Source organism: Myxine glutinosa, chromosome 9, assembly GCF_964187855.1.
Source record: "Myxine glutinosa chromosome 9, kmMyxGlut1.1, whole genome shotgun sequence".
NCBI classification, from domain to species: domain Eukaryota; kingdom Metazoa; phylum Chordata; class Myxini; order Myxiniformes; family Myxinidae; genus Myxine; species Myxine glutinosa.
Window position 1 is genome coordinate 106,257,130 of NC_136269.1, and position 12,760 is coordinate 106,269,889.

The 12,760-nt window shown below is 43.9% G+C and overlaps 2 protein-coding genes across 2 annotated transcripts in view; both read left to right on the plus strand.

Annotated features, from left to right (window-relative positions):
* Positions 1-12,760, plus strand: part of RNASET2 (ribonuclease T2) — a gene marked incomplete at its 5' end in the record, with an annotated part of 103,999 nt that overhangs the window by 61,523 nt on the left and 29,716 nt on the right. Inside the window, 2 exon segments of the mRNA XM_068098095.2 lie at positions 2,916-2,977; positions 4,965-5,078. Coding sequence (XP_067954196.2) covers positions 2,916-2,977; positions 4,965-5,078 — 176 coding nt within the window.
* The window catches only part of LOC144893653 (uncharacterized), a 1,023,192-nt gene that overhangs the window by 21,139 nt on the left and 989,293 nt on the right, over positions 1-12,760 (plus strand). The window lies entirely within an intron of this gene.

The following is a 12,760-nucleotide window of genomic DNA, read 5'->3' on the forward strand; positions in this document are numbered from 1 at the left end:
TTTGATGATCCTTTCTGAGCCATAGCATGCGAGTTTGAAATTTGCTAGGTATAAAAGACGTGTTACATTTGTCAAACCAGCATCTAATCTCTTCCAGATCAGAAAAGAGTGATGCAGCTGCTGGCTGCCTATCATTGGAATGGGAATTGGGGAGAAAAGGGGAAGGAGACGAACAGCTAAATTGGTACAACAATGTGGATTCATCTGCAAAAAGGAAGAGAGGGTTTTTCAGATCATCAGCAACGTCATTTGTGTAAATGAAGGTATCATAACACATTTTAAATAGAATGGCACTCAGTGGAGCACATATCTCCGCCAGGCTGAACAGTTTACGTTTTGTATCCCACTCGTCAGATCTACAACCAAAATCGAATTGGTTTGTTCTTGTCACCTAACCAACTCATTCACCAAGTTTTGTCATAACTCGTCCACAACTTTTTGAAATATCATGCTATATATTGTTACGGACCGCGGATAAGATGTTACTGGATTTGCCGAGCGGATGGCGCCGCGGCCCAAACCGTTAACAATGACTAAGACCCAATTCTGAATGTTAGCCAAATCGTGCCACAGATGTTCAATTGGGAAAAGACAAAGACGACGCGGATGTGAAGAAGAAGAAGGAGACAAAAAGGTTTGAAATACGATTATTATTTATTACTATTTACAGGATTGAAAGAAACCAAGGAAGAAGGAAGGATAACAAAATAAAGACAGAAAGAGGGACGGACCAGAAGGACACAGTGAAAACTTAGCTTACCTATGCAGTCTTACTTAACCCAGGACAGAACAAACAAAAGACAGACTCACACGAATGGGGAATGGAGGCAGGAGTGAATGGCTGGACCGGGAGGAAGGTTCAGCTCGGACCAGAGGACGGCCGGGCCGGGAGGGAGCAGCCGCCGCCCTTCCTCAACAGCAACCTGCCGTCAACGCTCAAGCTGCGGCGGTCAAAGCTGCGATGGTTCAAAGCTGCTGTGGTTCAAACTGCTGCCGTGGGGACGTCATGTGCTTTCTCAGGACTCCTTTTTTAATCAGTCTGGACTCTTCTGCCGTCTCTGGCGCAACTCTCTGGGGGGACTCAGAAACTCATCTCTCTCGCGCACTTCTCTCTTGGCCTCCTTCTCATCACTCTCGCGCACTTCTCTCCTGGCCTCCTTCTCATCACTCTCGCACACTTCTCTCAGAGGTTTCCTTCTCATCACGCCTCGCGCACTTCTCTCAGAGGCTTCCTTCTCATCACTCCTATCAAAGGCTTCCGCGTGCGCTTTTTATAAAGCCGCGGGCGATCAAGCCGCCGGCCGCTAGAACACGCCCATCGGTGAGCTCGCCTCGGCCCTGATTGGTCGGCACGGGCCCTCTGGCTCCACCCTTGATGACGATGGGTGGGCACGCCCAGGATTCGGCAGCTCCTCCCCCTTCTTCTCCAAGCCTACCTCGTGGCTTATGGAGTCGCGGTGAAAACAACAACCCACAGCTGCAGCAAATGCGGTTGGCAGGAAAGGCTTTGGGAATGGGAATGAAAGGGGATCTATTTATTTGAATTCGGTGCAATGGAGTGTCAATTAATGGAAGACAAATCCTTAGCCTAATACACAGAATAAGGAAATAACTACCAACAAGGAGGAAATCTATGATTGGCTAACGTGATTGTTTATGAAATAACTACGGAACGACCTTTGACCTTTATACACAGACTGGAGGCAGGAGGGTCCAGAATAAAACAATCAAAAAAACACAATCCTCATATCCACAACAATATCATTTTGGCCCCATCTCTCAATGGTGAAGAAGCATTTAAAAATTAATAAACTCTCTATCCAGGTCCGGATCTTCACCAAAATCGAATAAATTCATCCTTATTACACACCCAATCTGTGTAGCAAGTTTCTTCAAATCAATCCATAACTTTTTGAGATATCATGTTGTATATCGTTTTTGGCCCCATCTCTCAATGGTGAATAATCATTTTTTAAATCCTCGGATCCAGATCCTCAACAAAATCGAATCAATCTGTCCCTGACTCACACCCAACCTGTCCACCAAGTTTCGTCTGAATCCATCCATAACAGTTTGAGATATCCTGCTCACAGACAGACAGACATAGATGAAAACAAAACAAGACCGGAAGTCTAACAGCAGCTAGTCATAGTACTCTACTCGCTACAACGTACAGCTGTCCATGTGTAAAAACACATGACAGGTTTGACCGCTTCAACGATATGTTCGGCCTGTACGGCATAGGAATCAAAATGCCGGAGTGTGGAGTCAGCCGTTGTACGCCGTAATGACATCAGACATAATCACATCACCCTGTCATGTGACTAGATCTTCAGCTCTGATTGGTATACGTTTGAGGGGACATACATACATACATACATACATACATACATACATACATACATACATACATTCATACATATATACGGATGGAGGGACAAACCCTCCATCCGTATATATGTATGCATATATAGTCAGGAAACAATGCATAGGGACAAGCCCTGTGGGCTACGCCGTAAAAAAAACACAAAAACACAAAAGGTCGTGAAAAAATAAGTAAAACCTTAGAAGGGAAGAGGAGAATAAGGGATAACTTTACATCAGCTTAGTGGATAAGCAGGACTGTAGACTGTGCAAAAGTCATTAAAGAGCTGCAGGTTACCGACTTAAGCCTTAGCCCCTTCCTTGAAGGATGGCGGAATTGCATATACCCCTATATTATCATGTTCCATGTGAACTCCACTTCCCCATGTTAGGAAACTGATGACATTAACTGATATAGCTGCTTCACCACCTCCCCAGTGGTGTGGTGACCACGTGAGCTGTTGTAATTATGACTGTGGGTGAACGTAAAAAGCACTAAAGTGGATCTTACTATGCAATCACTAAAATGGTTCTTTTGAATGTCTTTGCAGGAACTTGTGCCATTTCTTAAGCTGTATTGGCCTGACTTGCAAGGAACTGGCAGCGAATTTTGGTAAAATAATAGAGCAGAAGAACGTGATTTTATGATTTTATTTTAAAGTGATATTTGTTTGTAAGTCAAACTGGCTGAAATTTATAAATGAAACAGGCCTATGGCGCTATTTGTTTCCGTACATCATATGCACTGATTGTGAAGAGGGGAGAGAGGGATGGGGTGGGGAATTGAGGAAAATATGATAGGAGAGTATGGGAGAAGTCGGGAAACAATGGAGTTTGGGAAATGGAGAAGAGTAGTGAGGGAGGGGGCATGTATGGGAGAAGTCGGGAAACAATGGAGTTTGGGAGATGGAGAAGAGTAGTGAGGGAGGGGGCATGTATGGGAGAAGTCGGGAAACAATGGAGTTTGGGAGATGGAGAAGAGTAGTGAGGGAGGGGGCATGGGGACATCGCAAGAAATTATTCCATATTTACGCTCGCCAGAGTAGAGGGTATCGCAATGCGGTCCGTTTGGTTGTCTGTCGTGGTTGTCTGCCTCGGTTTGTCTGTGAGTTCAATAACTCACGAACGCTTTCAGCTATCTTCGTCAAACTTTACCAGAGGATTCTGAAGGTAAAAAGTGAATCTGTCAATGTTATTGACTATATCGGTCAAAAGTCAAGGTGACTGGCGATTTTCGTCATACGTGTCGGGCTACTGCCTGACGCCTTGTTGTTTGTTTGTCTGTCTGTCTGTTTGCTTGTCTGTTTGTCTGTGCAGACCATGAGCATGTATATTAATTACATTCGACCCCTATATATATTTAGACCCCTTTATTACCCTTTTTAGCCATTTTATGATCCTTTGGACCACTTCAGACAATTCAGACCCTTTGGACCTTAAATTACACCCTCTATACCCCCTTCGACTTTTTAAGACCCTTTTGACCCTTTAGACGCATTTAGACATTTTCAGACTTCGATTCGATTCGATTTTAGACCAAGATTTTACACCTTTAGACCTTCAGACCATTTTACCTTTAAACCATTGCAACTTTTCAGATCTTTGACCTATCCACATTTGCAACAAGACCATTTACACCTTTCATTTGAAATCATTGACCTTTCATTTAGTACATCCTTCCCTTTATGTGTCACACAAAATACACCACACAAAAGTCCTGGTGTGGGTCTGCAATCTCGAATTGCTCTTTCTAGTTTCATATGTAATAGACAGGATCGTGTGGAGGCAGTGCACTCTCCTTTAAGGTGTGTAGTCTAAGTTTGATTATTGGCCCAACTATAAACTGTCATACTGGCATCACAAAGTTCACCGTCTCTCAGATGGAAGTTGATCTGGGTGTACCTTCTGCTTACGCAAGAGATACCATGGTATCTTTTATGAAAAGTAGGTGAGATTGTGGAAACCTGAACAAACTAGGAATTTCTACCATTTTCAGTTGAATGTCATGTCTGTCGAGCCAAAAGCCTTTCGCATACCTAACCCATAAGGTAGCTAAGCCATAGATATAGCTAACCCACAAAACTAGATGGACAGGTTTGATGTGTGACAAGGACGAATTTATTGGATTTGGTGAAGATGCAGATCTGGATATGGATACAGGAATTTTAAGTGATTCTTCACTAATTGAGGCTGTTAAGAAAAGGTAGTGGTAGTGGTGGTGGTGGTTGTTTCTGCTGATAGAAGGTCGAGGATATCAGGTGTGAAAAGGAAGTGTTGAGGAAGGTAAAGACATTAGTGAAGTGAAAGAAAAATGTGGTAACATAAAGGGACTCGGCGAGTATTTTTCGATGGGTAAGTTGGTAGGCAGGTGAGGGTGATATATTGTGAACTTTGCAAAGCAAAAATCGTGATACCATGGGCTATTGAAATTTCTCTTGCTAGTAGTATGTGTTCTTGCATGTTTCTTAAAGTAGACACACATTTCTAAAACCATTGTCCCATTTGGTCTATTTCTTAAATTACTTCTCACGTGTGTGTTGCCATGCAAGACATAAAATTTCATTCAACTTTATTAAATTTCATTAATCACCTTCTTGCAGGAAATATGAATGGGACAAGCATGGAACCTGTGCAGCATCTTTACCAGAGTTGAATTCTGAATTCAAGTACTTCAACAAGGCACTGGAATTGCATCACGATCAGAACATTTTAAAGTACGTACATCACAGCCATGTTTTGGTAATACTCATCTGGCATCTTCAACCATTGCCAGGTCATCAGGTATTTTGGAGATGGATCATTGCACTCCATTGGATGTTCACCAGAACAATAACACAATGAATGAATGAATATGAATGAATGAATGAATGATCGTTTTAAGGCCATTTCCCCCGCTAGAGCGGGGGTTAGCCTTGCGGGACCCATGACAATCATGGTTCCCTGTTTGAGGCAATGTTTTTATGGCCGGATGCCCTTCCTGATAGTCCTTGAGCCAACCGGCCATTTTTTGAAGTGAATGCTCCGGGGGGGGGGGGGGGGGGGAGTAATTCTCATTATGATTTTCCATTAGACCAATGTCTCAAGTGTCAGAAAAGGTGTGATGGACATCTGAGAACGGTAGCTTAGTGCCCGGATGGACGCCATCTTTGAAACCACCCAGCTCGAAAATGCCCATTTGGTGGGGTACATTGTTGCACGTGTATCTGGACTTCTATACTAGCTATCGATGTGCGGTTGACGACTAAATATACGTCCGATGTGTACCGTCTAAATAAAAAATAATATGAAGCATTTTGTTTTAGATTAATTATTATAAAAATCAATTATCGAAAAAAAATCATATATTTTTCAATATTTTATTATTAGACTTGTACTTTTTTTAGTGAAACAACACTGGTATGATTTTCCAAATTATGCATTGTGCTACACCGTTTATCTGTCTATAAAAATAACTCAAAAACTAAAACATATCATCCACCACGAGTGTACACAAAAAATATATGAAAAGGCATGCACTTTCCACAAACCGAAACTATGTCAGTTGGAATTTCCCGCCGATAATCAACCCACAGAACCCAGTGCCGAAAGTGACGTCAGTCTATTCTATATCTATATTCTATATTCTATATCTCAGTCTGAGATTTGTTGCGGTGACCTGATTAATTTCTGAGGGGGGGGGGGGGGGGGGGTGGGTGGCTTAAGAACTAAAAGTGAACATGTTAGATGGCGCCACATACAACTCTATTATAGAGTTGTATTGTGGCGCCATCTAACATGTTCACTGACTTGGATGAGTATGTCTATGTAAGCTGGTGAGCTTTTCGGATATCGGAGTAATCTAACGTCAGTCTTTTTGTTCTTTCAGCTGAGATGGCCGGTGTCGAGGCGAAACGGGCGAAGATTGAACCTGAGTCCGGAACGTGCATCCTGTGCAGCAAGAAGTCGCCACTCTCTGAACTAAGCAAGGCAGCGGGCAACAGTTCTTGGAAGACATTGTGTGACGCAGCCGCAGTTAGAAACTTTTATCCAATTCTAAAGCTAGTCCAAGAAGGCGCAGTTGAACTTCCTAATATTCCAATATTATACCATAGGGCTTGTAGATCAGACTTCACTCACAAAAACCACCTAGCTACTTTGACCAATGCAGCTAGAAGTTCTTCAGTTGATACTGGCGATGCGGTGCGACGGCGATCATCACGGGAAGAGACAGGATCAACTTCAACGGTCTACGATGATAAATGCATTTTTTGCCAGCGTGCTTCAAAATTCATAAAAGGCAGTCGTACCCGTGAAACAGTTGTCTTGGCTGTTGAACTTCGAGCAGATAAGACAATAAGAGATGCTGCGACAGCTCGCAATGATGAGAGAGTTTTGGCATTGACTACACGAGATATGGTTGCAGCTGAGGCTCACTACCACTTCTCCTGCTATAGAAACTACACACGGCCCCAAAAACCTCAAGTAGAAACTGACATTGAAGATAATATCGAGAAAAAAGAAATGATACGATGTATATTCAATTTCATTCGCACTGACTTGTTCTTGAACCCGAGGATTGTTCCAATAGTTGATGTTGCAACAGATATCCTGTCTTCAGATACATTTTCAGTTGATGTTCGTGACTCCATCAAGAAGAATCTGCAGCGCACATTACAAAGAGAGTTTGGAGAATCGCTCATCTTCTTCAATGTGAAACACCGTGTATACTTGATGCCCGATAATCTGACAAAGCGAGAGATTGCTGCAGAGTGCGTAAACCTGAAAGCAGAAGTGAAAGCATTTGAACGAACGGACGGTGAAAGTAACATTGTGCGTGCAGCTACTTCACTGCGACACCAGATCAAAGATGCTCATTACAATGAACGTTGGCCGCCTCAGCCAGCAGAACTCACTTCAGATTACGTGAAGATACCAGATTCTCTTCGTGTATTTCTGCATACTTTGATTTGCGGGAGTGGGGGTAGCTCTGCGCGTGCCGACACACTGGTATGGTCGATGGCTCAAGATATCATCAATGCTGTACACCGGGGTACCATCAGAACATCGAAGCATGTCCTACTTCCGTGGGTCATGAAAACGCTCACCGGTAATACAGAGGTCATCAGAATATTGAATCGACTCGGGCACGGATGTTCGTACACAGTTCTGGAAGAAATCGAGACAGCGCTATGCATAGACAAATTAGCAAGTGTGGAGAAAGATACAGTACCACTTCCGTCACATGTGCACCCTTCGGTCCCGACTGTATTAGCATTCGATAACATCGACAGGCTAGAGGAATCGCTGAGTGGTGGCGGAACATCGCATCGCGTCAACGGTATCATCGTCCAACCGAAGTCGCAGTCGTGTTTGCCGCCCCAACCTCCATCGGCAGTATCCAAAGCAGATAAGAAGCGATCTATCCCGTCATCCAGCGATTTAGTTCCAATATACAGCGGTGGGAAACGAGAGGGCCCACCTGCAATCAAGCCTGCAGATCTTTCTGACACTCTTGCAGGCGCAACATCCCTTGCGCAGCGCCGAAATCACGTATGGATTATGACTCGCATGCTGGAACCATGCGACCAGACAATCAGTTCGTGGACTGGTTTCAACATCATGACTAGAGATCGTGTTCAGGTGACGGAAGATGTAGTTGGCTACCTGCCGACTATAAACGCGCCTGCCACAGATATGGCAACAGTGCAAGAAATCCTCAGAGAAGCTCTGAACATCATGTCATCACTTCAGCTTGAGCGTATACCGGTGGTGCTAGACCAGGCACTATTTGCTAAGGCGACCGAAATAGCATGGAAAGATGTCGATCGATATGGAAGAATCGTGCTCATGATGGGGAACTTCCATACCATCTGTAACTTCATGTCGAGCATTGGGAAAATGTTTGGAGATGCAGGCCTTCGGGATGTAGCTGTTGAGTCAGGAGTAATCGCTGAAGGTTCCATCAACAGGGTTCTGGAAGGCAAGCAATACAACCGTGCTGTGCGACTCCACAAGTTGATGTACGAGGCACTAATGCGCATCATTTGGAAGGGCTTCCAGGTGTGGATAGAAAGCAATCATCCTGACAAGGAACCCCAGATTCGAAGCACTGACCTCAAAATTCGCAGCATCAAGGAGGATGTTTGCCACGAGACTCTCGCTGCTGCTCTCGATGATGATTCATGTGTACAGAGCTTTGACATGTTCGCGAAATACCTACATTTTCTGCGAACCAAACATGGAGACCTGGCTCGCTTCTGGATGATGTATATTGATATGGTAGAGACCCTGCTGGGGTTGATTCGTGCGGATAGAGAAGGCGACTGGATGCTTCACTTGGCTTGTGTCAGAAGAGTGATCCCTTGGTGTTTCGCAATGAACAAGGTGAACTATGCTAGATATCTACCAGTGTACTATGCACAGATGACGCAACTCCACGAAACATGCCCCGAGTTGTACAGGCATTTCAATCAAGGCTACTTCTCCGTACAGCTTAGACCAGGGAATCCATTTGCCAGAATCGCTGTTGATCAGACAACAGAAGAAACAGTAAACAAAGATACGCAAACAGCTGGAGGAACACGAGGTTTTAGTCTTCGACAAGGGGCTGTGTCACGATACTATCTAACTGCAGAAAATCGGGCTACTGCACTGAGGCAACTACGAGAAACTATCCTTGTGAATGGCAGCGACACATCTCACGCCAAGCACCCTGACTTGTCTACTTCTCGCATCAAACGTGATGAGTCTGGCGTCACAGCTATCTGTGATCTACTGGAAAATGACTGGACCAATCCATTCGCCGATGATCCGTCATGTCTTCTCAGTATATCTACTGGAGCGGCTGCGAGGGAGGACGTTTCTAATGACCTACTCAACACCCTGCAAAAGGGGGAAGCGGCGTATCAAAGCTTCCAGAAACGTCTTGAAGAGGGAACAGGCTTTCATGACACATTGAACAAGCTAAACTTGAAGACCTTTGGTAAGATCAAGCAGAAAGTTGTGAAGGGCACAAACAAGGAGATCGTCCTGAGAGCTGACAGACAACTGTTTGCCACCATGATACTCATCGCCAAGACAAGGAACCTCGACATGCAACTTGTCCTTTGTCACCCACTAGGGCCGTTACCATGGTCTTTGGCAAACGTTGATGGGTCAATGAAAAAAACGAACAAAGCTGCACTTGCGAAACACATGGAAGGTCTTGTGGAACCAGCCGAGAGCGTTGACAAGCGAAGTGCAACAATAATTGATGCGATGGCTCTCATACAAAAAATGCATGGCGAGAACGACACGTTCGAAGAACTATCTGACCGCATCCTTGCTGCAGCGCTTCACGCTGGTCAAGGCAGTGAGCGCATCGATGTTGTCTTTGACACATACACAGAAGAATCCATCAAAGCAGCTGAGCGTGTGAACCGCGGTTCAAATGAAGGCATCAGTTTCAGCGAGATCAGACCCGCACACAAAATCATGAACTGGCGGCGTCTCCTTGCTTGCAGCCAGACAAAGGAGAAACTGGTTGTGTTTCTGGCGGAGTCGTGGAAACATGAAACAAATCGCGAAAAGCTAGGCAACAGAACACTGTATGTCACCTGTGGTGAAAAATGTGTGGTACTGACCCGCGATAGGTGGAAGTTGGTGCAAGCACTCGAATGTAGCCACGAGGAAGCAGACACGCGTATGTTTCTCCACGCAAAGCACGCCGCTACCCACTACAAGACGATCATCTTAGTGGCAGATGACACCGACGTTCTGATCATCAGTCTTCATCTCAGCAGAACCATCGATAGTCAGCTCTTCATCAGACGAGGAACAAAGGTTCGAGTCAGAATGATCGACGTTGGAAAGTTGGCTGCGGTATTGGGGTCTGGAGTTTGCAGTGCATTGCCAGGGCTTCATGCATGGAGCGGGTGTGACACTGTGAGTGCTCTGGCTAGCCAAGGAAAGATAAAGGCTTTGAAGCTTGTGCAAGCGAATGAGCTGTATCTTCAAGCATTCACAGATCTGGGATCTTCGTGGAATGTACCAACAGACGTCTTCAATAGCATTCAGGCCTTCACGTGTCAGCTGTACGCCAAGAACACGAAGATCGTCGGTGTTAATTCGCTCCGTTATCACATGTTCTGTGCAAAGAAGGGCCAGATCGAATCTGGACAATTGCCGCCTTGTGAAGACTCCTTGATGCAGCATACGCTTAGGGCCAACTATCAGGCGGCTATCTGGCGACGCAGCCTTGAAAACCTACCAGACGTCCCAACACCATCAGCAGGACATGGTTGGGAACTCGATGGCGGTTCGCTCACAATCCGATGGATGGCGGGTCTACCAGCTCCAGATGTCGTCTTGAATCTCATCTCATGCACATGCAGAAGGACGTGTCGACCGTCAGATTGCTCCTGCATACTGAATGGGTTGAAGTGCACTGTTGTGTGTAAGCTGCAGGGATGCTCCAACATGGTGCAGGATGATGCTATCGTGGCTCAGGATGCCAATGACTCTGATGGCGACTCTGATGATTAACTTTGTGTGCACTGTATATTGTATAGCATATGTTGTTCTCTATTATAATGCAGGCCAAATTGCCTGAAAATCTTTATAGACAGATAAACGGTTTAGCAAAATGTATAATTTGGAAGATCATACCGGTGTTATTTGACTAAAACATGACATGTTCAATGATACCTCCGCTTGCTTATTAGGAATATACATCGTATGGTGTTAAAATCAGCTCCATACGTCTTTCCAAACTCTAGTAATGAATAATTAATATAATTGGCGGCCATTTTGAAATCCAAGATGGCCACCAAAGTGCAGATTTCCTATGTAACAATTTCCGCCTGCTTATTAGACATCGTATGGTGTTAAAATCCTCTCCGTACGACATTCCTAACTTGCGTTATCGTCAGAATAGATAATGCCAGCGGCGGCCTAAGTCATTTTATGCCTCTTTACATTTATTTGTTGTAAACTCGTGGTGGATGATATGTTTTAGTTTTTGAGTTATTTTTATAGACAGATAAACGGTGTAGCACAATGCATAATTTGGAAAATCATACCAGTGTTGTTTCACTAAAAAAAGTACAAGTCTAATAATAAAATATTGAAAAATATATGATTTTTTTTCGATAATTGATTTTTATAATAATTAATCTAAAACAAAATGCTTCATATTATTTTTTATTTAGACGGTACACATCGGACGTATATTTAGTCGTCAACCGCACATCGATAGCTAGTATAGAAGTCCAGATACACGTGCAACAATGTACCCCACCAAATGGGCATTTTCGAGCTGGGTGGTTTCAAAGATGGCGTCCATCCGGGCACTAAGCTACCGTTCTCAGATGTCCATCACACCTTTTCTGACACTTGAGACATTGGTCTAATGGAAAATCATAATGAGAATTACTCCCCCCGCCGGAGCATTACTTTTGGTCTGGCTCAAGGACTATGATGCCAACCCTTAGTCGCCTCTTACGATGCGCAGGGTAGAACAACAATAACAGAACAATAACACAAGTGGTAGATATTGAATATATGGAGGAGATGAAGGAATATGATCTTTTGCAAGTGGTAGCTACACTGGGTTAGTATCCCTATAGTTGTGGGTTCAAATCTGATTTGAGGCAACATGCTCATTCCATATGACTCATCATGGCAATTTCCTCACCATTTCCAAATTTATAACAAATGACAAAACAATGACAATGACAATAATTTATAACAAAATGGCATTGTGGTTATAATGGCTGCTCTGAGTCTGGTCTGCAAAAGTATTCATCCCCTACCAATAATGCTACATTTAGATTAATTACGAATTATGTAGAAACAGATTTTCCAAATGAACTTTTTTATTCATAATTGAAGAGATCACTCTTATAGTTGAAAGAGGTGACATGTCAGAATTACCTGGAAAAAACATGTACAAATCAAAATTCACTGGTTGCAAAGTCATTGTATGTACAGTGACATCCCGAACCAGTTTCCTGCTTGCCCGGCTGCTGAGTTTGGATGGGTGACCTTATCTGGGTAGAGACTGGGTGGTATGATATGTCTTCCACTTCTTAGTGATTGATTTCACCATACTCAAAGGGATAACAAGTGACTGAAATCTTCTTATAACCCTCTCCTGAATGGTGCTTCTCCACCACTTTATTAAATAAGGTTTTCACCTACAAATATTTCAGTGCACCCTGTCAGCCTCCATGATTTTCATTGTTGTGAATCTATGGCGTAATGACTTTCAAAAAAACGTTAAAATATTCGAGGCTGAGTTTGGCGCAGCCCATAGGTGGTGTCACAAATCGCTACTTCTCACTATTTATGGACTTATTCCCAGGGTAGCCACAGCTTGTGCCCAAAGTACTCCGAGGTCTTGTATGCATATAATGATAACTTAGTATCTCTTCATCCT